This window comes from Patagioenas fasciata, chromosome 5, assembly GCF_037038585.1.
Source record: "Patagioenas fasciata isolate bPatFas1 chromosome 5, bPatFas1.hap1, whole genome shotgun sequence".
NCBI lineage: Eukaryota > Metazoa > Chordata > Aves > Columbiformes > Columbidae > Patagioenas > Patagioenas fasciata.
The window spans coordinates 43940402-43966924 of record NC_092524.1 but is presented as its reverse complement, the minus strand read 5'-3'; the positions used below and the strand labels follow the sequence as shown (position 1 = coordinate 43966924).

The following is a 26523-nucleotide window of genomic DNA, read 5'->3' as shown; positions in this document are numbered from 1 at the left end:
TTTTTTCTTTCTGTTAAGGCAGATCTTTCAGATAAATATATTGGTTACAATAGCAAGCACAAGCATTCCAGCTTCAAGTATTTGGTATTGTGCCTCCTCCAAATTCTAGCTTGTGTATTACAGGCTTAGAAAAGACCATGAAATTGGTTTGGTTTTGTTTTGAATGCCTTTTAACAACTGTTTAGATTCTGTAAGGTAGTCTTTAGAAATTGTTTAGTAAGAACTACAGATGTGACAATAGGATTCCAGGGGCATTGTTTCTTCTTTCATGCTAATGTGCCTTTCTCTGCCATTTCCAAGCCCTTTAGATGTGCCCCTTCATATGCAGGGAAACAATAAAATAAGCGTGGTCAAAGCTACAAGTGTCCACTGTTATAACTGTGGTTTTGCTGGCCTTTACAGTTTCTACCCTTTGTATGTTTTCCACCACCTACAGCTTCCTACCCTTTTTGGCACCAGCTCACATCAAGTTTCCAGAGGGAGAAGGGCAAGGGGTGGGGAAAGCCCAAAACAAAATAGAAAGGAAAAATGGATAGTTGGGGGAAGAGAGTATTTCCTCTTGTGCTATTTGGGTCAATCTAATAAGTTTCTGTTTTGGTTTGATTTTACATCAGTGTCCTCATCTGGAGCCTAGACACCTACTTCCAAGATGGACAGAAATGTGAAAATACAAGAATCGACTGAAGGAGGATGCATTTGAGAAGCAGCTGCAGCACATAATACAATTGAGAGGGAATAGAGAGGATGTTCTAAGAGGATATCTTGAAACTACAGGAGACAGTGTGCTGTGAAGACGTGTTTACTGCATGTCTACTGCATGCCTTGTCCTTTTCAAAATACTGCCGGTATTGCAGCCTTCATGCCCTGCTGAGCACTAGTAGATACCAGAGAGAACTGATTTTTGCATTTTTAAACACTGGATTACCAGGCATTTGCTTCTTTTTTTTCCCACTGATTGTGGTGTTAAACACGCCTTGATTTAAGATATATTAATTTTTAATTTTCTTACTAACCTGCTGCTTTCCACGGAATGAAAACAATGTACTTATTTTTTTTGTAGCAAATAAACTCTTTGTAAGCTTTTAAAAAGTACTCTGTGCATTTATTACTTAGATGGATAGTATGGAAGAGTCATGTAGTTTTTTCCTCTAAAAAGAATGCTTCTATTAAAAACAGTGGATGTAACTTTAAAGGCTATTCTGGAAACACTCTTCAGTTTAGCAGCATCATGATAAGTTTATCACTACTTTTATATGTGGCTTTTGAAGTGACACTGAGATATGTCAGCTTGGATATCCTTGGTGCTGGTGGGGGGTGTTGTGTATTTGTAACGTTAACAAGGAAAGCTTTACAGTGGGATGGCGGGTAGGCTGTATTCACTTCAAATGCCCAGAAGTTTACATGGCTGTCATAAGTTAATTGCCTAGATAGTAGGTAATTACTTCTTCGCTGCTGCTGTCCAGATTTATTCCTCCTGGATTATGATACCGTAACCTGGCAAAAGTTATGCTGGATCCCTTAAAGCAACTCTTGACCTTGCATTAGGATGATATAGTTGGGGAACAACTTTACGCTCTTCAGCATGACTACTTTGCATCTTCTTTGACTCCCACTATTAGTATCTTTAAACTTCCTTCTGGCCTGTAAAACCATGGAATGTACCTCTTACTCATGTACTGCAAGCTATAGAAGAGTTGAGGCAGTGCTAAAGTACCAACTCTGTCAGATCTATCACTCTCCGTATTTGTATAGAACCATCATTTTCCATGCCTCCTCCTTTTTGTGTGGTGTGTCTGGGTTGGTTGGTTGTTTTCTTTGTGGGCTTTGCTGGTTTTTGGTTTGGTTTGTTTTTTGTTGTTGTGTGTGTGTGTGCGTGCGTGTGTGTTGTCACCTGAAGAAAATCATGATACCAAACCACCAGCAGCAGGGTGTGTTCTTGACAGCACGTGTCATAATTAGGCCTCAGACAAATTTTCATCTACTTCGGAACAGATTTCGTACTTCCCCTTCTAGAACTAGGAATAGATTTGGGACACTGTTCCTGGAGAAATGTCATTCACACCTGGTAGTTTTGTAGCTGTTTCAAGTTGATGATTGGTATTGCAGAGCTGTTCTGCACCTTGTCTTGCATTGTGAAACCCAGAAATGACACTTTGCAGTGTTGAGTTCACTGATATCAACAGCCTAGTTCAACTCCAGCTGTGTTATTTGTCCTTGCAGAAATGTGCGTTATGCACAATTTAAAAACTCTTCATCCGTGTGCTTCCTGTACCTCAATCTTTGTAACACTTTTACTGCATGTGTCAGTTCTGTCCACATTGAATTATTAAAAACTGTCACATTTTTTCGAAAGCAGATTCAGGAATACACATGACACTGTCGGCATCTTTGTCACTAGCATAGTAGAGAACCGGAAAAACTGAACAGTTCTGAACCATCATGTAGAACATGGGATGGAGGAAACGGAATTGTAGGTTACAAACCCTGAATAACCACAATGCTACCCGCTGGCATGCTGCTGGGCATCATTCATTACATTCCCTACAAGCAGTCACAGAACCTGTTGCCACAAAGTCATCTTCAGCAAAGTTATAGGCAGGTGTATGTGCCTTTGCTCTGGCAGCAAAGTCCAGTAAAATTAGCATGTGGAGATGTGGCATTAGATGAAGCTGTGGAACTCGCAGAGCTTTGGAGCAGGATTTTTTTCAGTTCTATTCATCTTTCACCTATTGCAGGGCCAGAATAGACAGTGTTTATTGCAGATGCTGTTAGAATACAGTTTGGAATTAAAGCTTTCCCATGGTGACTATGATTAGATGTTGAGAACTGTACCGGTAAAGAGCTGATGACCCTTATTGCTAGTTATATTGCTTTATTGTGGATTACTGCAGACCGGCACAGAGATCTCTTTGAGGATGCATTAGGAAATGTGGTGATCCCTTGCGTCTGAACTGCATTTGCATTTCCTAGTAGATTTGGTAGTCCTAAAATGCTGTAAAATGGTATGAGTTATGTAAATTGTTGCTTCGTAACTTAAACAATTATAAACACTTCTTAAAAATTAAGAAACTTGACAATATCTTAATTCTATAGGAAAACAGTTTTCTTGTATAGGCCATGTTCTGGTCTAGTTAACAGTTATTTTGCTACTTAGAACTCCTTTGTAGTTTTCAATTAAAGTGTGAAGTAGTGAGTTTGCCAAAGTTTGTATTTAAATACTGAGTATACTACATTGCTTAAAAAAAGCTGAAAACAAGGAAAAGAAATGTGTTTACTTGTTTAGAAAAGCAAGCAAGGATGGAAGGCTACAGAAATCACTTTCAGGTACAAAATGAAAGGTTTTGCATAGCAGAAAAAAGTTGCTGCCTGTTGGATTAGCAATAGGGTCTTCCTCTAGGAGGAGACTGCAGCCTTTTGATGTTTTAGAGTCTTGCCTTGAAATCTTCTCTATCACATCCATTTTGGCACATCTTGGGATGAGTTGTGCAACAGCGAATATGAAAAACCGGTACCACTGAAAGTTCATGTGTATTAGTTACGGGTTTAGGATTTCTTTCTTCTGTAGAGCTTTCTCTCTGCATGTGTTTTTAAGATGTTGTGTTCTTTACAGATATACCACAAATGAGACCAAAGCCACACTACGTAATGGTTAAGAAAGATGCTGAAACCAATGAGGCAATATATTGCACAAAGGAACCTTTTATTAAGGCTCGTGTTATTGTAATTCGATGGTTGGTGTCTTTCTGGCTTGAGCCAAAACCTCATACAGGACCTCATATTCCTGGGATGGAAGGTGAAAATGTGCCAAAGAATATTCAGGTAAAACCTACAAATCTACAAAAAAGTGTTTGTTTTCATGACCTTGTTTTAATTATGTCAGCAATGTGTGCTCTTACAATAATTATAATGGAGAATTAAAAAAAGGAATTTCTAAACATTTTTTCTGGTTATGAATTCACTTTAGAAGGACTTGCTATGCTTCTCTCTTTTTTTTTTTTTTCCAAATTCTGCTATTTTGTTTTTTACCAAATAGACGTAAGAAGTGCAGTGAATCCTAGGTTTTTTGGTTTTAATTTTCTGAGTTTTTTGTACTGTTCTAAATTATACTGTTGTATGAGTTGAATTGTACTGTTCACTTGTCATACTAGAAATGAGCTATGGAATATTCTTTAATTTTTTTTTCAGAGAGCAGCTGCTAGCATGGCTTCAAGGGAGGACAGCAAAAATGACAGTTCTGATAAGCAGGACAGAAATGCAGAGCCGGAACAATCTCATTCTAACACAAGTACTCTAACAGAGAGAGAACCAAGTTCTTCCAGCCTCTGCAGTATTGATGAAGAACATTTAACAGATATTGAAATTGTCCGGAAAGTCTTTTCTTCAAAAAGAAACAATGTTAATTTTCTAACTGAGATTTTTCGACAGGTAAAGAACCTTCTTTAGAATGCAAGAATCTTGATTATTATATTGTATATTGGTTTTCTTCCAAGAGCATTTGTTAAGCACATTATAAAAATGCACAGTTTTTTTCTGTCACCCTCCCCGTAAGGCTTAAGAATTGAAAAGTTAAAATTCTAAAACGTTTTCTGTGTAGAATATCCCCAGTTCCTGATTTTTCTAGTTTTATTTCTTTAATAACTAGTTCAACAGCATTTTACTTGGATTTTACAGTTCCCCATAGACAGGAATGTTTGATCTTTTCATACATAAACCTAGTACCTATTAGAGTTCACAACCAAACATATTAAAATAAGCCTCCTGTGGGAGTCTGCAGCTGTTAAAGAGCTGTTTTAGGAGCAGTCAAATGTCCTTACCTTGATAGCGTTCATCGAAAGAGGAGGAATGATGGCTATAGAAGGTAACAACTTCTGCTTCTGACTTTACTGCAACCAGATATGTTAGCTAAACATATTCAAAATAGTGTTTCTCAACTGGAAGCTATTAAAGAAATTTAAACTGAGAACATGTACTAGAATATGGAGTCTTTATTTATAATATGAAAATACGTAACTTTGAGTTTAATGTGGGAGAACAGAACAATATCGGCTTTCTATATGCCTCATGCTATAGATCAAAAGACGGAGACATCTTTCTGAATAATAGTATACTGAAGTTTCAATTGAAATACATGATACTAATTGCTTTAAACAGCAGGAGACTACTTTGGTATATCTGGATGAAATGAATATTTTTGAATGAGGCAAATAAATGTCAGAAGCTTATCCACATCCAATGTGTTGAAGATCTGGGACCGAGGGAGATAACTGAGTTATCTGAATTCAGCTGCTGCTCAGGGGTTTACGAAGTTTGAGACATTGAACATAGAGTGTAAATTATTGATGGTCTATTTAGAAGCTGTTATCCCCCCCCAGCCCAATGAAAGAGAGAGCAAAGGCGATTTTCTTTGTTGTTTTTGAAAGACACTTTGCGAGTTATGTAGATTATTTGGATTTCATGTGTGGTTACCAGGTCTCATTTAAGTAATTGTTTAGCCAGACGTTGTCAGTGCAAGTTACTTTCTAATATGCTAGATGTTTGTAATGTTTCTAAAGCATTAGGGCCAAGTTATTCCAGTCAGGAGGAGGTTTCAGTTGTGCTGGATGATAGGAAGATTGTCTGTGGAGAAAAAGTTTTATACGTTTTAGACTCTGGGTACAAAAAAAGTATATTGGCTTGCAGAAAACTGTTAGACTTGATAAGTGATAGTGTGTGACTTCTTAGCTGAATTCTGTCATACACAGCAAAATTCTTTTCAGTGGGATACTGGTATGAGATGCTTATTTCCAGAGAGAGAACATACGTCTTGTGTCAAGTGGGCACTCCTGAAAGGCATGGGCAATGAGTTTTCAACATTCACACCATGGACTCTATAGAACTGTGTGTTAGTGTAGTTTATCTGTTCTTTTTTATAATACAATTAGGGTGTCATGGTCTTTGATAAATGTATTTATAGTTAGTTGAAACCTGGCTAGTGTTAAAAGTTTCTAATCTGTGACTAGTTGTCACGAGCACAGCAGATACAGAAAACCTCCTGCAGAGGGCACTGATCAGCCATCACACTGGCTCAAACGCACGAGTTTTTGAAACAATAATTCTGATGTATTTTCAGGGAGTAGTTTGTTTTAAGGATACTGTTTTGTAAAATCTCTTTTAGCTAAAGATAAGATGCACGGTTGCCAGTACTGTGTGTCACTTGAATTTTTTGTAGTCATTTAGAACTGATTTAACTTCGCTTTTCCAAATCCTCTGAATGAAAGAGGTTGTAATATAAACTTCTGCGCATGCGTTTTGCATACTTTTGATGAGTGTTTGAGTCTTAGTTTCAGCAGGCTAGATCCTGAGTAGATATACCTGTATGAGTTCTCATATTTCTGTCCTTGACAGTGAAGTTTTTGAAGTACTTTCTTGACAAGTTTTCTTGTGAAAACAGTTTTGTCATGTTTACAGATGAAGAAAGTGTCTGAACATGTAAGTTTAGGAGTAATTTATTTGTTAAGATCGTACAGCGGCTCTATTTTTTTCTGCTTATCCCTTAGAACCTGAACATTATAGAGCTCAACATGATTTCAAGTGTTCTTGTTTGTTTGTTTGTTTTCTACTCACAGGCATTTCTGTTACCGATATGTGAAGCAGCTGCCATGAGGAAAGTGGTAAAGGTGTATCAGGAGTGGATTCAGCAAGAAGACAAGCCTTTATTTATGAAAGAACCTGAAGAAATAATGCAGTGCACAACTGTAGATTGTGATGAAAATGGTGACCACAATTCATCAGAGAAAGCAAAAGACAGAGAAGAGGTAAAATATTGCTGGTTAATATTCATGCATCTTTTTTATATGCTAGCAGGCAGACAGGTGGACTCCTTGACAGATTTTATGTGGTTTAATTTGATGTTAGAGCATCTGTTGGGGAAAATCAGTGGTGATTAAACAGTGCCTGAATGGGCTGCCAATTTGATCCATTACCTCTAGATTTGTCATGTGGTTAATTCAATTTAAAATTTCATATAGTTTTATGAACTATTTTCAAGATGTGGATGCCAATCTTCAGCTGTGTAAAAATGATGTACAAATTAAAGGATGAGGAAAAATAATAATTATTTCATCCAGATACTTTAAAATATTTGCTGCAGACTTCTTAAGATATAGTTGTGTCTTTAAGAAGCATCTTAAACATCTGTCTAACATTATTTTATATTTAGTATCTATAATATCCTTTTTCCTTTAATATAAAACAAAAGTACCTCTCTACGTATCTGTGGGATTTTAAGAAAAAATATTTTTCAGGAAAAAGAGATGAACTCCAGTCATGTCAGAAATTCAAACTGGGGAAGAAATGGCTGTTATGAAGACACTTTGCATAAAATATATGACATTGATACTGAAGAGCAAAATGTACGAGCCGGAGTCCAGTCAGTATTGCAGGTAGGATATATGACTTTCATCCTAATAATATATCTCTTGTTATCACTGCATAAAGAGTGGAATGTAGTGCGATACTTCTCCAATGGAGTCCTATGCTCCTTCCAAGCGTCTCTGAAATTTAAAAATTATTTTAGATTTTAGAAGTATGATGAATAATGGTGTTAGAATAATGGCAGTGGTTCACTATATCTTTATTGACCTTAAGTAGGACAATGTATACACAAGCGCTGGATAACACAGTAAAAAAATGTTTTAATTTTGCATCAGGTCATTCATTCTGCTCTGCATCATATCACAGAAAAAAGAGTGTCACATATTCAAATTATTATAAATAAGTGTGTAATGAGAGTGCTTAGAAGCTTTTTTCTTTTGAACTATTAGTCACCAAACACAAAAAATCCAAACCTGCAGTTTTCCTAATGTGAATAATTAGGGGTACAGGGGTACCTTCTCATCTTTATCTGAATTACAGATTGGATAGGTACAGAAGTGTGTGAAAAATTGGATCAGACACCACAACTCTCTACTTCAGGGATATACTTAAGGAACTGGAGAGTTGCAGAAGTTCCCTAACGGAAGCTTTTTAACTCCTTCTAGGAAATTTGGCAGGGTAGAAATTATGTAATTTCAAATGTTCAGCAAAATGCTTCGCCGAAGTTGAGGAGTGCTGCAAATACAGTGGGCAAATGGGGCCTGACATGGCAGTTGGTACAGGGAGGGCACCTCTTTGAAGGAGGAACATTCTACTGCCTGAGTGGGAGATTTTAAGTGCACATAACCCAGCAACCGAGTACCATTCTGTGACCATCTGCAGAGGTCAAGGGCGCTCATCCTACCTGCCCCTCCAAGCAGGATGGTGATCACTTGTCTGAGAGCAAAGGCCGCAGCTCTGGCTGGGGGGTCAGCACCATCTACTGCAGCAGTGGCCAATGCCTCTGCGCAGATGGAGCTGCTGAAGGGAGAGGCTGCGATGCAGACCTCAGACCACAAGCAGTGTCTGGACCTTTCTCCTGGTGCAGGGACAGGAAGCAAACCTGCCTGCAGAAGGTGTGCCAAAGTGGAAGACCTCCTGCAGCAGGTGGCTGAGCTGCAGGAGGCAGCGAGGAGGCTCCGTAACATCAGGGGGCCTGAGAAGGAGTTAGATAGCTGATTCCAAGCACAGTTGGCAGTGGACCCACAGCCCATGACCAAACAGCTAAAAACTCCCTCACAAGCATGCACAGAAGGGAGGGGGGCCAATAATGCAGAAGAATGAAAGCTTGCAACAACAAGGACCAGCAGAAGGAGGAGACTTTCCCTGAAGCTCGAGATGCCCTTGCAGAACTGCTTCGCTGCTCTGTAGGCTGAAGAGCCAAGACTTGGTTGCATGAGGAAAGGTGCTGGAGCTGTGTAAGGCAGCCCAGTCTGCTCCCTGTATAACAACCAGTGCATCTGAGAGAAGATGACAGGCAATAGTGGTAGGGGACTCTCTTCTGAGAGGTACAAGGTGCCCATTTGGTGACCTGACACACTCTCTGGAGAGCTATGCTGCTTTAAACTAAAGTTGCCGGAGGACGGGGAACTCAGTCCATCCCCCTTCTACCAGTTTGACACCAAGGGCCTGGAGAAGGTTCATGAGTCAGCAGGAAAGCACCCAAAGAGCAGCACAAAGAAATTCCAGCCACTCCAGCCAGTAAATCGGCTTCATTGGGGGCCCAACTGGAATACCTCTATGCAAACGCACACATAGCATGGGGAATAAACAAGAGGAGACAGAGACACTTGCGTGCCTGCAGGGCTCTGATCTTATTGCCGTCATGAAGACATGGTGGGATGGCTTCTGTGACTGCAGTGTTGGAGTGGAAGGGTACAGGCTTGTTAGGGAGGATGGGCAGGGAAGACAAGGAGAGGGGTTCACCCTCTGTGTCAGTGACTAGCATGGAGCTCTGCCTGGGGATGGATGAGGAGCTGACTGAGAGCTTATGAGTCAGGATTAAAGGAAAGGCAGGGACAGGTGACATTATAGTGGGGGACTGCTATAGGCCACTAACCAGGAAGACCAAGCAGATGAGGCCCTTTTTAGACAGATAGTAACAGCTTAACATTCATAAGCCCTAGTCCTCATAGGGGGACTTCCACCACCTCAGTATCTGTTGGAGAGGAAACATAGCAGGGCATAAGCAATCCAGGAGGTTCCTGGAATGTGTTAATTATAACTTCCTTCTCCAAGTGATAGAGGAGCCAATGAGGAGAGGTGCTATGCTGAACCTGCTTCTTACCAACAAGGAGTGGGGAATGTGAAGCCCAAGGGCAGACTGGGTTGCAGTGACTGTGAAGTGGTGGAGTTCAAGGTCCTTGGGACAGCAAGGAGAGTGCACAGCAAGCTCATTACCGTGGACTTCAGGAGAGCAAACTGGTCTCTTCAGGAATCTGCTTGGTAGAGTATCGTGGGATAAAGCCCTTGAGGGAAGAGTGGCCCAGGAAAGCTGGTTAATATTCAAGGATCCCCTCCTCCAAGATCAAGAATGATGCATCCCAAGAAAGAGGAAGTCAGACAAAAACACCTGTTGGTCTCTATGGATGAAGAAGGAGCTCCTGGACAAACTCAAACAGGAAGTCTTCAGGGGCTGAAAGCAAGGACAGATAGTCTGGCAGGAATACAGAGAAATTGTCTGAGCAGCCAGAGATCAGATAGCTAAAGCCGTTGATAGAATTAAATCTGGCCAGGGACATCAAGGGCAACAAGAAAAGCTTCTATAGGTATGGCAGTGATAAAAGGAAGACTAAGGAAAATGTGAGCCCTCTCTGGAAGGAAACAGGAGACCTAGTTACCCAAAATATGGAGAAGACTGAAGTACTTAAGGACTTTTTTGCCTCAGTCTTCACCGACAGGTGCTCTAGCCACACTACCCAAGTTGCAGAAGGCAAAGGTAGGGACTGGGAGGGTGAAGAACTGCCCACTGTAGGAGAAGATCAGGTTGGAGACCATCTACAGAACCTGAAGGTGCACAGGTCCATGGGATTTGATGAGACAACTGAAAGAACTTCTTCAAATACATGGCAGATAAAACTAACACTAGAGGCAGTGTAGGCCCACTGATGATTGAGGTGGGTGCCCTGGTGACAGAAGATACAGAGAAGGCAGAGTTACTGAATGCCTTCTCTGTCTGTGCTGCTGGAGGCTGTCCTGAGGAGCCCCATACCACTGAGGCCCCAGAGGAAGTCAGAGCAATGGAGGAGTTTGCCTTGGTTGATGAGGACTGAGTTAGGGACCAGTTAAGCAATCTGGACATCCGTAAATCCATGGGTCCAGATGGGATGCACCCACGGGTGCTGACGGAGCTGGCTGAGGTCATTGCTGGGCCACTCTCCATCATCTTTGTTAAGTCGTGGGATACGGGAGAGGTGCCTGAGGACTGGAGGAAAGCAAATGTCGTCCCGGTCTTCAGAAATGACAAGAAGGAGGACCTGGTTAGCTATAGACCAATCAGCCTCACCTCCATCCCTTGAAAGGTGATGGAACAACTTATCCTTTGTGCAATCTCAAGGCATATCAAGGATAAGAGGGTCATTAGGGGCAGTCAACATGGCTTCACCAAGGGCAAGTCATGCTTAACCAACCTCATCGCCTTTTATGAGGACATAATAAGGTGGATAGATGATGGCAGAGCAGTGGATGTGGTCTGCCTTGACTTGAGTAAAGCATTTGACACAGTCTCCCACAGCATCCTTGCTGCTAAACTGACGAAGTGTGGTCTGGATGATCGGGTAGTGAGGTGGACTGGGAACTGGCTGAAGGAAAGAAGCCAGAGAGTTGTGGTCAATGGGACAGAGTCTAGTTGGAGGCCTGTATCTAGCGGAGTCCCTCAAGGGTCAGTACTGGGACCAGTACAATTCAATATATTCATCAACGACATGGTTGGGGGAATAGAGTGCACTGTCAGCAAGTTTGCTGATGACACCAGACTGGGAGGAGTGGCTGACACGCCAGAAGGCTGTACTGCCATCCAGCGAGACCTGGACAGGCTGGAGAGTTGGGCAGGGAAAAATTTAATGAAATATAACAAGGGCAAGTGTAGAGTCTTGCATCTGGGCAGGAACAACCCCAGGTTCCAATATAAGTTGGGGAGCAACCTATTAGAGAGCAATGTAGGGGAAAGGGACCTGGGGGTCCTGGTGGACATCAGGATGCTCATGAGCCAGCACTGTGCCCTTGTGACCAAGAAGGCCAATGGTATCCCGGGGTGTATTAGAAGGGCGGTGGTTAATAGATCAAGAGGGGTTCTCTTTCCCCTCTGCTCTGCCCTGGTGAGACCACATCTGGAATATTGTGTCCAGTTCTGGGCCCCTCTGTTCAAGAAGGACAGGGAACTGCTGGAGAGAGTCCAGCGCAGGGCAACAAAGATGATGAATGGAGTGGAACATCTCCCTTATGAGGAAAGGCTGAGGAAGCTGAGTCTCTTTAGCTTGGAGAAGAGGAGACTGAGGGGTGACCTCATTCATGTTTCTAAATATGTAAAGGGTGAGTGTCACGAGGATGGAGCCGGGCTCTTCTTCGTGACAACCAATGACAAGATGAGGGGCAATGAGTACAAACTGGAACACAGGAAGTTCCACTTAAATACGGGAAGAAACTTGTTCTCAGTGAAGGTGACAGAACACTGGAAGAGGCTGCCCAGGAAGGTTGTAGAGTCTTTTCCTCTGGAGACATTCAAAACCTGCCTGGACACATTCCTGTGTAACCTCCTCTAGTTGTTCCTGCTCCGGCGGTGGGATTGGACTAGATAATTTTTCGAGGTCCCTTCCAATCCCTAACGTTCTGTGATTCTGTAATTCTGAGATACATCTACAAGGCCTGGGGGAACTGACAGATGAAGTTACTAAGCCACTGTCCATCATATTTGAGAGGTCATGGCAATCCAGTGAAGTTCCTACTCACTGGAAAAGGGGACAGATAACTCCCATTTTTAAAAAGGGGAAAAAAGGAAGACCAGGGACACTACAGGCCATTGACTCTCACCTCTGTGCCCAGCAAGATCATGGAACAGATCCTTCTGGAAAATATGCTAAGGCACATGGAAAATAAAGGGGGAACTGGTGATAGCCAACACTAAAGGGCAAATCATGCCTGACAAATTTGATGGCCTTCTACAGCATTGGCGGATAAGGGAAGAACAACTGATGTAATCTACTTGAACTTGTGGAAATTATTTGATGCCGCCCCGCGTTACATGCTTGTCTCTGAAATGGATGGACCACTTGATGGATACAGAATTGTCTGGATGGTTGTACTCAAAAGAGTAGTGATCAATGACTCAATGGCCAAGTGGAAACCGGTGATGAGTAGTGTTCCTCAGGAGTCAGTACTGGGCCCGGCACTGTTTAACATATTTGTTGGCAACATGGACAGCGGGATTGTGTACACCCTTAGCAAGTTTGCTGATGACACCAACCTGTGTGGTGTGGTTGACACACTGGAGGGAAAGGATGCCATCTAGAAGGATCTTGATGGGCTTGAGACCTGGCGGTGTGCAAGCCTCATGGAGTTCGACAAGGCCAAGTGCAAGGTCCTGCACATGGGTCAAGGGAATTCCAAGCACAAATATAGGGTGGGCAGAGAATGGATTGAGAGCTACCCTGTGGAGAGGGACTTGGGGGTGTTTGTTGATGAGAAGCTCAATATGAGCTGGCAGTGTGCACTTGCAGCCCAGAAAGCCAACTGTATCCTGGCTGAATCAAAAGAAGCGTGACCAGCAGGTTGAGGGATGTGATTCTCACCTTCTACTCTGTTCTTGTGAAGACTCCACTAGGAGTACTGTGTTCAGCTCTGGGGCCTCCACCAGCGTAAGAGGGACATGGACCTGTTGGAAGAGGGTCCAGAGGAGGGCCACTAAGATAATCAGAGGGCTGGAGCACCTCTCCTACGAGGAAAGGCTGAGAGAGTTTGGGTTGTTCAGCCAGGAGAAGAGAAGGCTCCAGGGAGACTTTATAGCGGCCATCCAGTACCTAAAGGGGGCCTACAGGAAAGCTGGAGAGGGATGTTTCACAAGGGCATGTAGTGACAGGACAAGGAGTAATGGCTTTAAACTGAAAGAGGGTAGATTTAGGTTAGATCTGAGGAAGAAATTCTTCACCCTGAGGGTGGTGAGGCACTGGGACAGGTTGCACAGAGAAGCTGTTGGTACCCCATCCCTGGAAGTGTTCAAGGCCAGGTTGGATGCGGCAACCTGCTTTAGTGGAAGGTGTCCCTGCCCACTGCAGGGGATTGGAACTAGATGATCTTTAAAGCCCTTTCCAACCCAAACTGTTCCATGATGATTCTATGAAGAAAATCAAGTGAGTATAATTTGAGCGTCTTTGAAATGATCTTAAGGTCATATAAAATGTGTGCTCTTTATATATAATATGTGCTTGCACATAATACAGGTGTGGATATGACTCTAGCCTCCATAATATTCTTTCATCTAAAAGAAAACTGATTCTGAACAAAATATGTGCGTTTACCACTTAGGGTATGCGTTTTTACCATGGGTGACCGTTGTAGTTAGAATTCATTGCTTTTACCACAGCTTGAATGATTTCCTGAATAGGGGTTTCTGTTATGCTGTACACTGTTATATATAGAAATAAACTTTTTAATGCAAATCACTTTTACATTCAAATATGTACAATAATTTGAGCTTCATAATCTTTGCATACAATGACTATTTAGAATATGAGGCGTTTCTGAGAAAACACCTGTTTGCAATGTATTACTAAGGTTTGCACATCTGAGAATGTCTGGGACATTCTTCATGTTTTAGACAAAGGTTCATTTGACCAGCAGATATCTTGTTTAGTCCAAACTAGAGTCGAGACATCATTTTAACCCAGTACCATGTGTGAATTTGAGAGGTTTCCTGCCCTGGAACCACATTTTACTTTTTCTGTGAATCAAGAATCCAAGAATTCTGTCTTGAGTTTTCTTCCCATTTAGTTCTTGCAGAGACTTATTTCTAGGCACTTAGACTAGGATAGGTTCATTAGTTGAGTCTAGTGAATGTAAAGCTGCATCCTTATGGTTTTTAGTTACTAAAATCCAAAGCTCTCAGTAGAGGAGAATTGCAGTGGTAGAACCAATGATTTCCTGTGCATGTGGATTAAGAAAGACAAATATTTAGGAATCTAGGGCTCACTGTGATTCAAATACTTCCTAAACTTACTCAAAAATACAATAATACTTCAGTAGTAGCTCTGGTAACTCATACGGTGTATTTGACTTATTTGTTTTCATCATTTTCATTCTGTAAGGCTTAATTCACTGCCCACTGAATTTAACCATTTTGGAGAAGGTATCCTGTTTCCTGCTTTTGGTGAGCCGTACAGTTCATAGTGCTTTAGTTGCCCCGAACATAATGCAGACCTTGTCATACTGAAGCAGACACTGTGTACCAGGACTATTTCAGGTAGTTCAGCATATATTATACTGGTTAGTTGCTGGCTTACAGGTGGAATTGTTTGGCAGTGGTCTTCTTTACTGAGATATTTGTGTCCATCATATTAAAATTTTGAGTAGTATTGAGTAGTTTGTTGCACCATCTGTCCATGAGAGCAAAAATATACAATTAGGTTTTATAGAAAATAAAGGGGGGGGGAAGAAGTCAGTCTTATGCTTGCTTTATCATCACATAAAGCTAATTTATGTTTAAATATATGCTTTTGAGTGCATATACAGCCTCTTCTGTTAATCATAGATTTTATCTTCCTGGTTACTATCAACTGAGTTGCTGAAAATGTCAAAGTACTTCAAGCTCTTAACATCCACTCTTTTCAACTTACAGGTGTTCATAATAAATTCTTCAAACATATTTTTTCTTGAACCTGCAAATGAAATTAAAGCTCTGCTGGATGAACACACTGATATGTGTAAACGCATTCTTAATATCTACCGTCACATGGTAGTCCAAGTGACTATGGACAAGAAGACATGGTAAAATGCTAGTGCTTTTATCTTAGTTTATAAGTTCACAAGATAAATGTGAAAATTTACTTGGTAGTAAACACAATAGAGTGGTATTGACTGTTTAAACCAGTTTCTCTAAATCAGTAAATCTTTGTGCTTTAATATCACAAGCACCTTACCACAGGGAAAAAGGATATCTGCTCTGTTAAACCCAGTAGTAAGCATCTAGTTAGTTTGAGGCAGCTTAACCATCACTGAGAAAAGAAGTAAGTTAGGAAATACAGACTGCTAGTAAGGAGTGACTGATTACTTTTTTTCCAGAATATTTTGCTCATGTGACAGGAGTGCTAGAATATGAAAACATACATGAAACTTTGCAGCCTTATTTAGAAATGAACCAAAAAATCCTTCAATGAGCATGGATAGCTATTATAATCAGATGTGGGTTGCTCCTAATCTGTAAATGTGTACAGGAGTCTGTGTACTGTTCTATTGTTTTACTCTTTTGTTCCTTTCCATTGCTTAAGTTGCCTAGCAAGTACAAGGGACCCCATTTTCTGATTAATTTCTATTATTTCCCCCTGTCCTTTAAATAGCTGTCTCTAATGAGATAATATAGTGCCACCATTCTCCATTGCAAGGAAGTAGTAGCAGGGGGACTGAGGGGATTTGAAATGGCTGATTTACTCCATTTTAACTTAACTTGCATTCAGTCAGTCACTGGTATTTCCTGAACTCTGGGTAAGGAGAAGTGGTGTTACGTGTCACGTGAAGCTTGTCTCCTCTTGTGAGGAAATAAGGAGTCAGTTCAGGGACAGACACTGAGAAGTTTGGGAGGAATAATAATAAAAACCAGATTCCACTAGATTAGTATTTTCTTCCCTGCTTTCACATCACTGTAAAGGAGTTACTCTAGGCTGTGATGGCAAAAATTGTGCCACACAAAATAATGATGAAGTATGTTAGTGATAATGTAACATTGCCAAAACCTGTCATTCATTTAAAATAAAAAAAAAATAAACCAAACAAACTCAGAATGAAAACATAATTAAAACTTTGCCTGTAATTTTAGGCCATTGAAGGTGATAGTATTTGAATGACCTGACAGATGTTTGAGGGTGACAGGGATTCCTCACTCTCAAGTGTGAAAAGAAGATTGGAGTAATTTTATTTTTGCAAGAACAAAGTTAGGCTGTTTGTAATCACTGTGTTCTGTTTGGAATGTGTTTGATGAAATCAAGCTTGATTATTATCTTTAGAAGTATCCTGACATATACAGAAGTATAACAAAATGGTAACTCTAGGTTTAATATTGTTTTGCAGGGAGCAGATGCTACTTGTGCTGCTCAGAGTTACTGAATCTGTGCTGAAAATACCACCCCAAACTTTCTTGCAGTATCAAGGAAGAAAAAACTCCACTTTAGCTGGAAGACTTGCAGGACCTCTTTTCCAGGCAATTAAACATAAATTCACTTTAATTAATTCAGCTTAATTTTGACCAAGAGATTAGATGTGCCAGCCACTGCTGGCTGTTCTGTCTTTGTAAATGATTGATCACATTACCCAGATAATGCGAATGGTGTGGATTAAAGAACTGGCTACATTTGTTTCTCTCTGTCCTGTATTTAATGACACCATGACAATGGCTTTTGGGGTATCATGAAATTTTAAAAATTGCTGCTCTTTAATTGAATTGGGATAACAGGCAATGTGTGCATTTCTAGCCTGCTTCCTTTGCAAAATTAGCTCAAGTCAGCACAAAGTCTTCTGTGCCATCCGCACCTAACCAGCTGATTTTTGTTTATTCCTTGCAGTAAGATGGAGCAGATCTTTTCAAAGTTCGTAGTTACAGATTGCTGTTGTGGTGGCTTCTCTGTAAATAGGATCTGTGAAGTCTCCAGATTCTTCAGTAGGAAAAAAAAAAAAGGATACACAAGATACAAATGTGATGAAAGCTGATTGAGAACAGTATTACAAAACTCTCTGGCAAAACTTGCAAGATGTTGAAAGATGAGTCAATGAGTCAAACCAATTGTTCCTGTGCTTAAGTCAGAAGCCCATGTTAATGTAACACTTGATAATTCATGAAAAGTCTGTGCATACTGGTGAGGAAAAGAATGTCAAGACTACAGAGGAATTTCAGTGGCAGTTAGAGCCTTCCTTTTAAGCAGTAACATTTGAATGTTGTAATCTTATGTTTGGAACCCAACTTTTCTCACTTTATTCTTTTAGACTCTTATAGTAGCTTGGATCAAAGCGAATCTAAATGTCTACATCTCTCGAGAACTTTGGGATGACTTGCTGTCTGTAATGTCATCACTGACATATTGGGAAGAGCTGGCCACTGAGTGGTCATTGACAATGGAGACACTAACTAAAGTATTAGCTAGAAACTTGTATAGCCTGGACCTCAGTGATCTGCCGTTGGATAAATTAAGTGAGCAGAAGCAGAAAAAACACAAAGGCAAAGGTAAGACAACATTGTATACACATCATTTGAATATGAGATGTGTTGAATTTAATCTAAAGTGTTACACTGTAGTAAGTTATGCCTTTCTTCTTTTATCAAAGCAATTAAATAGTTCAGTGCTAATCATAACTTCTTGAAAGTAATGGAGATTATAGAATATTGATCCTGAAATCCAGTGAATGTTGTTTACAGATGAAATGCAAGATGGACATAGTTTTGTTTGGGTACTAATTTGTTACTAAGCCATGGTGAAGACAGGTTTTGTCAAAGTGACCTTGTTGGATTATTTAAGAGAAAGTGACTCTTTTTATAATCCATATGAATGGTACCAGTTTTTAAACTGGTTCCTAAACAATGCAGCAAATACTCTGTAGGACATAATATGGGGAGAGGAGGTAGCTAGTTACTTGTAATGGTGCTGTTATGGAGTTGGTAAGGAACATGAAATCTGTCCTCCTGGATAGAGGGCTGAGAGTTGCAAAACCTGGATTCTCTTCCCAAATCAGAGACTGACTTTCTGCGTGAGACCATCACTTCTGTCTTTGTTTCCACTTCTGTAACACATTGGTAACGATATTGTTCTCCTTCAAAAAGTGCTTTGAAATCTAATAGTGAGAGGCAGGATTGTGTTTAGGATGAGTAATAAAGATGGGAAAAAAGTGTAATTTTTAGTCTACATTTTACCTCTGTATTCTGATTGATGCAGTTCTCCAGTCAAACCTGAGGCAGTGTGCTTTGTACAAATATCCTAGGGTTTGTCAGTGAGTAGTAATCTGTGTGGATTCTGTCTCTGAAAGAGCATGTCCCTGTAGGCTGTTCATGCTAAAAACATTTCATACACTTCCGAATTGCTCATCTTAGGCAGAGGCATGATTCATCCTTTCATTTTGTTCTGGTGTGTGACAACTGAACAAAAATACATTTCTTTGTAGTTGACCACGAGAGGTTGTTTTGTTTTGTTATACTATACAGTTTTCTTCTTTTTCTTGCAAAAGACACAGTTTAAAAAAAAAAAAAAAGTTGTCTGATGTGGGATAAGAATGTGTATAGTTATTTGAATATAGGCTTAAAAACCATCTTGAATCATATGTATCACCCATATGGAGCCGCATGAGTTTGTTTTAGCCTTCAGTAAAAGTTACAGAGAAAGCTTCTGTTGTTCAAGGTGAGTTGCAGAGCTAAATCTAACTTTGAAAGTAATAAATATCATACAAGTTATGCCAAATTCTTTGGCTCTGTTCACTTGCTAATAATAATGAACTTCTTACTTTCCAGGAAGATGCCATTTTAATGACTGTAATTGTTTATCAAGTATCGTTTTGGATTACATCGCTTCAATGTCGATAAGGAAATGCATTGCAAAAAATTTTAGTTCACTTATTTGTTTTTACATACATTTATTTTTGATAGCTCCTCAATTGAGCTTCATTTCGTTCAATATAAATGTCAAATCTAAATTTGTTCCCTCTTTTCTTAATCTTGGAGTAGTATTTTTCTGCAAATTTCCGAAGAGGCATGTTCTCTGAACCCTTAATTCCATTTTTTTGCTTTTGCATTTCGTGTTAAAATACTCTATCATCTTCATTTCATGTTATTCAAATGTCACAAAATGATTTGAGAAAAAACCCCATCATATTAACGGTCTGTAACGTGTGATTTTGAGAGTCTTGTCTAATAGGAACAGCAAAGGAAAAACATATATTTACACATTTTATCAGGCTACAACTTTGTAAACCCGTTTTATTGTGGTTTTGCACTTGATTGGTCAGAAAATAAAATCATAATATTTGAATAGCACCAACACTTCTGAAAAAGTTTTACTATCCCTTAGTGTTAAACCTGGCCAAGTGGGTTTATATATTTAAAAACCCTTAATGAGCTGTTTAGTTTTTGGAATCATGCTTGCTTTGATAACATTTATTTTATCAAACTTTTAAACTCTTTGAAAGAAGACAACTACAGATATCTGGTGATACCAGAATAGAAGTGATTTGATTTGCAATGCTATTTTTGCAGGAGCTGGGCACGAATTCCCCAAGTCTTCCGTTGATAAGTCCTTTTCTAGAGGCTGGAGCCGTGATCAACCTGGGCAAGCACCGATGAGACAACGCAGCGCTACAACCACTGGCTCTCCGGGAACAGAAAAGGCAAGAAGCATTGTACGGCAGAAAACAGTTGGTACGTATCTGTGAAACTGATATGTTATTTGAGAGAGGGAAAGGAATTAATAACTGACTTTTGTAGCAGCATGGATAACTTCCACAAAAATATACTGTCTATAATAATTAGTTAAATGTGTAAATTATGCAGCCTTTTGTGCTTTGAGTGTAGTTTAATAATTTGTGGTTACTAGATTTACAGTTACTGCAAGTGAAAGTAATCCAGTTGATGTATTAAATCTTAGTGAGTTTGATCACATGCTTAAGCTGGATTGGAAAAGTCATACTGTTGTATGTATACGAAAGAGAAAAAAACAGGAATGGTTTGAGCAATGGTATAGATAGGTGAGTAATAGAAGCCTTTTAAAGTGCATGTTTTCATAAGTGGTGCAGAAAATAGGTTGAGTATTTTCCAGCTGTGCAAAGAAAAGTGTGAGAAATATGTATATGTATGCATAATTTATAAAAGATGTTGTCTTTTGCTATATTCTGAATCTTGCGTTAGTGGAAGATTGGCACAGATGTATGCAATTCTCCATTTCTGAGGTCATCTGTTCCTCAACTTTATTACTTGCAGATACTCTTTCCTGTGTTAGAAATGAGTGATGCTGAACAGTGCTTTAGGTGGATTGCTCAAAAGAAGACTCATCTACATTCATGTAATTTTCTCAGAATATCTTAACATGAGCTGGACTACAAATTTCTTTAACTCTGTCTCATCTTTATGATCTCAGTGCTATCCCTTATGTAAAGGAAAATTAAGCTGATTTTACTTTTTTATTTAAACGAAGAACTTTTAAGGAATGTGTCTTGTTCATGTACTGTCTCTGTAGCAGTAGTGGCTTCAGTTGTTGTGTGTTGTTGCTTCACTGATACTTCTTGGTAGTAGATACATTCTGACAGTTTTAGAACCCAGGGATGCATATTGGCAGTTGAATATGTAATTGTGTTGGCTTTTTAGAAATCAACATTTACTTTCATTTTCCAAAAATATTTGAAATTAATTTTTTTAAGTCACAAAGATTATCTAGCCAAAGTTTTTATTTGAATGTTCTTCAAAATTCTCAATTTAAAAAAAATGTTTTCTCATGAGGCTTTCGTTGGTATGGGAGAGTTATTTTTTCTGTAAGCAGTACAGGCGTTAGAAAATGAAGTCACTACTCCAAAATTTCCTGTCCATTTAAATGGTACACAGCTTTTCCTGTATCTCATGCTGACAGCATTTAGTTTGAATGAAGTTTTCCTTATGGGTCACAGATACTTTAAATGTAATTTCTGCTTCTCTGTGGATTGCCTGTGTTTAACTGTTGCAGTGTTTTGTTTTGTATTTAAATCTTAATTGTCTTAACAAAGTAAAGCTCATGCTAAAATTTCTCCTTCCCAAATTGTTAGTATTTCAGATACTCTGTCAGAAGGTTATGTTGTTTGGTTAATTTATTAATGGTTTTGTTTTGCTGCTATTTGAAAGATGGCTATTTATATGAGGTTAGCCCTAAAATGACTGAAATTTATCCTAATCAAGCTATATGTTGACCTGTTTAGCAGCAAACTAATCTGATTTTAGTTTCACTGTACTTTACCTTCCATGGCTTTGTTCCTTTCCTCCAGTTACCGCACATATTTGATATTAATAAGCGAAGTTTGTATTACTGTAATCAGTTGAAATTTCAGTTCTATAGAATACCATTTGTGGACAGGCATCATAGGATTAGTAGGATGATTTTTAAAGATGAAACGTCCAAAAAGGTTAGCCAGAGCCAGAATCCCAAACTCTTCCATTTTGTAAGATGTTAATGAAGAATACGTTACAAAAGCATGTGTCAGTTTAAGTATCTGCAAACAGTTGCTTGTTATTGTCTCTCAGGTCTGCTAAGAGAGCTCCTTCAGATCCTTCTTAATCTGTGTCGGTTAACATAGGGTCACATGAAAAACCCCACCTGTTTTATAGTCACAATAAGTGAAATTTTCTATAGAATATTTTGCTGGTCAGATCTTCTCCTTCAGTTTAACATTAGCTCTGCATGCTAAGTCTGGAATTTAGTCAGACTTCAGATATGTTGCATGATATCTGATGCATAGTATATTTCTTTTGATTGTGAGTAATATACTCTTTATATCTGAGTAGGGGGGATGTGCATGTTGAATATTTTCTGGTAAGAAAAAGCTGGGGTTTCTTTTTCATCTGCTTTATGTTGTACGCATTTTGTGTACATCTGTGCACCTCTATTTTTTGAACCATCCTCATGCCAGCACACATTTATTGCTGCACCAAATTTGTGTGTGTTACTCAAAATTCACAGCTTTTCTGGTATGCAGTGTGTACATTTTTAGCCTGAACTTATGTAAAGTAATTTTTGGAAAAGGGCCTTTAAACATGATATGCATATGGGTTGAAAAATCCTCTGTAGGGCTAGATACATAATTTATGGCTTAGGAAGGAGATTCCAGTCCTATAAAAATATTGGATTTGAAAGAATTTACTAATCTTATATTCTGCTTTTGTCTATAAACAATGGTGGAAGGTTATAAACTCTCAGATACCTAGTCCACATCCTGGTATTAAGTCTGCCTCTACTTAACTATATAATTGAATGTGACACATTATATTTTTAATAATAATCTGAGATCACATTACTGTTTTACTTCACCTCAAAGTTAATTTTCCTTTCAATAGTAATACACTGCAATTTTTTCTTTGAGAGTTTCTGTAAAATGTCCACCTTAGAAATTGTAATGGGTTTTTCTGCCCTCCCCTTACCAGTATCAGTGTCGTATGATGGAAAAGATCCAGTCAAAGTACAAGGGACATTTTATGTTAAGATCTGCAATCAACACAGTGTCTAATCTCAAAAGCTTGGTTTATTTAAAATTGTAGAATTGTTTAGCTTGGAAGAGACCCTTAAGTTTTCTGTGTACCCTGTAATATTTTCTCTTGCCTACATTCATTTTAAGATGTGCAATGATGAATGTGATGTGTCTATCACTGCATCCTGAATTTTATTATTGTATCTCTTAAAGAGATGTCAAAGCCATACACATAATGTTAAAGTTGTTTGGTTTTTTTTTTAATTGGTAGCTTTTTTTAAAAAACAATAAACTATGTTTAGTATCGGATGGCTTCAGTCTTTAAACGTCTGTCTTTCAGAATTGTCTTTTCGAACTGGTGTTAAGACTCCACTTAAGTTGTGCTGCATTTGTCAGATGTGTTTTCTGCTCTATGTCTGTTGACCTACTCAAGTTATCTGCATGTTGCTGTTAGGGACAATTCTTTAACCTGATTTAGAAGTGTGATGTGCTCCATTTTTGCTGCACGCCATTTGTGTACTTCTGATTCCCATACAGATCAGGAGCACTGATTCTAAGTCTATAGTCCCTGTTGTTTTGAAAATATATAGAGAAGTTCAAAGACTGATTGAATATTGTGCTGATGATATTTAGGTAAGATACACTGAAGTTTCCTTTAAAAAATGTTGATCAGCAACTATTTTAAAACAAGTTAGGAAATTTGCAACAGTTTGAAAATGAAGCTGCTTGAAACAGTGAATATTACTTTTTGAAGACCTTCAAGTGTATTTTGAGATTGACTGCAGTATTGGTTCTTGCTATGTCTTACTCTGACAAAGGAAAACAAATATCATAAAGATTCATTTAAAATCTGTTAGAAAAGCTGCACATACAACCTTGATCCTGATACCACAACTCTTATGAAAGGACCAGTTTAGCAAGATTTATTCAGTATTGATTAAAAGCCAGACCCTATGGACAAGAAACATTTTAATGCTTTTCGTTGTCAAACCATTTCACTTCACTCACTTCATTTTTAGTGTGGAACTATAACAAATTATATTGCAGATTTCCCCACACAGAACTTGTCATTTTCCTCTTATGCTTTTGAATCTCTTTTGGAGAATCATGTACGCAAGAGTATGGGTATGTGTAAAATTCAGAGATGCCTTTTCAGGAGTAAATCAAAGGAAACTAGAAAAATGCAAATGTAGCATAAGTTGCAAGTTGCTTTTTTTGTTAAAAAAATTCAAGTTCCAAGTGCTTGTGGAGTGACTTTGACTTTGATTTTTCAACCCCTGATGCAATAGGAAAAAAACAAGTGTTAATTAGTTTCTTGATTTTGAATGCAAAATCTCTGTAATCGTCATAATAAAGGCATTGTTGCTGCTTTACATAAAAGTTGAAAACTCAAAATGTCTTATGTGTCCACTGATTTTTTTTTTCTTTCTTACAGCTCTGCCAGTATCTGCCGTGCTGAAATGTTTTAATTTTTGAATTTTCTTCCTTTTTATCTTTGTTTTCTCTGTTGCTGCTTTTTCTGTGACACAAGCCTTTCATTATAGTCACTCTTCTTTTTTCCTTCCCCACTTCTTTCTTTTCCTTTTTAAAGCCATGAGAAGCCGATCCATTGGTGAATGTGCTCTGCCATCGGCCTATATACGCAGTGCTAAAAGTGCTCCTGTTCTGATCCATACTTCCAAACCCTTCTTGCCTGATATTGTTCTCACTCCCCTTTCTGATGAGCTTTCAGGTAGTGCCACCTCTGCTAATTTCTGCAACCCCTTTACCACTTTTTTAAACCTTCTGCTTTCAAATTCTGCTAAGTCATTAAATTTTTTGAAGTAAAAAATACTTGGGGGATGGGGGGGAGAGGGGAAGAGATTAAGAAAGAATATTTTGAGTTATGTAAAATACCATGCTATTTTGCAATTCATTCTGGAACTGTTAGAAGTTAGTGCTGTGCCAATGTTTACTGTCATAAAAGTGAAAATTTGAGAAATCTCTTGCTCTTTCAATTTATTCGTAAGAAGTAATATAGCAGCTGTCTACCAGAGACTACAAATAATCTGAAGCTTTTATTTGTGACGGGTGAGGGAGGAAAGAAAGAACAGAATTTTACTTTGATTTGCCATGTACATCTTCTACTGTAAATCTTTGAATTCAGTGTTACAGACGTTGGGTGGACAGCCATGATAATGACATACTGTAGCTCCCATGAAAAAAGCATGTCTGAAGTGTATGGTATCATATAATATACTTTACAGTATGCCTGGTTTTCATTAATATATAAAAATCTATACAATTTGGAATCCTGAAGTGCTGTGTTTTGGTATTTTCCAAATGATTACAGAGTTGTTTTCCTCAACATTGTTTTGTCCAGCAGGGTGGTTGGCTAGAAGTGTGACACTAGCTTTCTCTGGATAATTTTCTTTGAACAAATTGATTCGACAATTAGAATTAGCACAGGTTATAAAAGTGCATGCATGAAGGTTTACAGAGAATGTTTTTTTCCTGTACTTCAGCTCTTACATAGGTGTAACTTAGTAGCGTGGTAAGGCTGACAATCACATTATACCTTTGTCTAAAGGAGTGAAGAAAAAGAGAGCACAGTGGGAGCACTATATATATAGTCAAAACTGTGTAGATATATGAGGACTTTATGGCAGTAATTTTTTAATGGAAGATAGGGGGGGGTTGTTGTGTTTTTTTTTTTTTCTTTTTTTTATTTTTGTCCCATTTCCCTCTGTTACTCAAGAAGTATCAAGAACTGTATTTTCATAACTGTATTTTGTTATGTGTCCAAAATTAAGTTGTATTGTGAAACAGAAACTTGGTGCCTTAGTATTCAATCTGTAAACATAAATGGAGAATCAGGAAGGTTCGAGGAATTGACTCTAGAGAGATCAGACTTTCACAGTGAAAAATTATGACATATTTGAATGCAAATCTTGACCTCACAAACAAAGAATAGTAAAACAGGAATTGCATGTAATAAATTAATAAACATATGAGTGCAAAAGATATCTCTTCTGAGATAAAATATTAGAACTTAGAAGATAGGGTTTTGGTTTTTTTATAGGAATGATACATGAACAACCTATTAGTAAACAGATCTTCCCTGGCCATAACATTTTTGTAAATAATCAGTTCTTAATGAAGATCTTAAGAGCACTTGCAGGGGGAAATGAGCTTTTACAGTTAACTGTTATTTTTTCATATAGTCACTGATAATTAATCCCATCTTAAAGAAGGCAAAAGTTTTTTTGCAGTCAATTTTATCATCCATATTTCTGAAAAGTCTTGGCTTGCATCTTCTAGTTCTTCTACAGTGTGCAAAACTAGATAGCTCTCTTGCTGTTATTGTTCCTGTTGATACTCATCCCATACAAAAACTGCACAACCAATGTGATTTTTAAAAGTAAAGTAATTTTACAGGTCTTTGCACTTGTAATGTAGAAAATGTCCTTGGCGCTTCCTGGTTTTGTTATCTTCTCAAACAAATGGGTTTTGAAACAGCTTTGTGATGTGCCCAAGAATCTTGAACATTGTCAGAAAACTAAAAAGGTCTAGTGAAGAAAAGCAACCTGTTGGAGTGTTGATGGGAAGCAGCCGAGTAAAGGAAAAACTATCCACTAGATCAGAGTGCACTTTGCTCTTTTGATTTTCTGCATTTTTTTATTGCATGCTCTCTCCTTTTCCTTTTTTTTTTTTTTTTTTTTTTTTTTAACATGGGGCTTTGTTATTTTCCTTGTCTTTTCTTCTTAC

The 26523-nt window shown here is 38.7% G+C and overlaps 1 protein-coding gene across 11 annotated transcripts in view; it reads left to right on the top strand.

Moving 5' to 3' along the window:
- RALGAPA1 (Ral GTPase activating protein catalytic subunit alpha 1) overlaps nucleotides 1-26523 on the top strand; it is a 142209-nt gene that overhangs the window by 22522 nt on the left and 93164 nt on the right. For 8 of the 11 annotated variants that reach the window (XR_010651401.2, XM_071809402.1, XM_065838423.2 and 5 more), the window contains exons 9-17: nucleotides 3611-3819; nucleotides 4186-4425; nucleotides 6606-6794; nucleotides 7284-7421; nucleotides 15221-15369; nucleotides 16666-16795; nucleotides 17575-17812; nucleotides 19829-19990; nucleotides 24368-24508. Coding sequence is in view for 10 of the 11 variants with exons in the window: in XM_071809402.1 (XP_071665503.1) it covers nucleotides 3611-3819; nucleotides 4186-4425; nucleotides 6606-6794; nucleotides 7284-7421; nucleotides 15221-15369; nucleotides 16666-16795; nucleotides 17575-17812; nucleotides 19829-19990; nucleotides 24368-24508 (1596 nt within the window). In the remaining variant the exon portion in view is untranslated. The remainder of the gene's footprint in view (nucleotides 1-3610; nucleotides 3820-4185; nucleotides 4426-6605; nucleotides 6795-7283; nucleotides 7422-15220; nucleotides 15370-16665; nucleotides 16796-17574; nucleotides 17813-19828; nucleotides 19991-24367; nucleotides 24509-26523) is intronic. The other 3 variants (XM_065838424.2, XM_065838430.2, XM_065838429.2) reach the window with 1 other exon arrangement.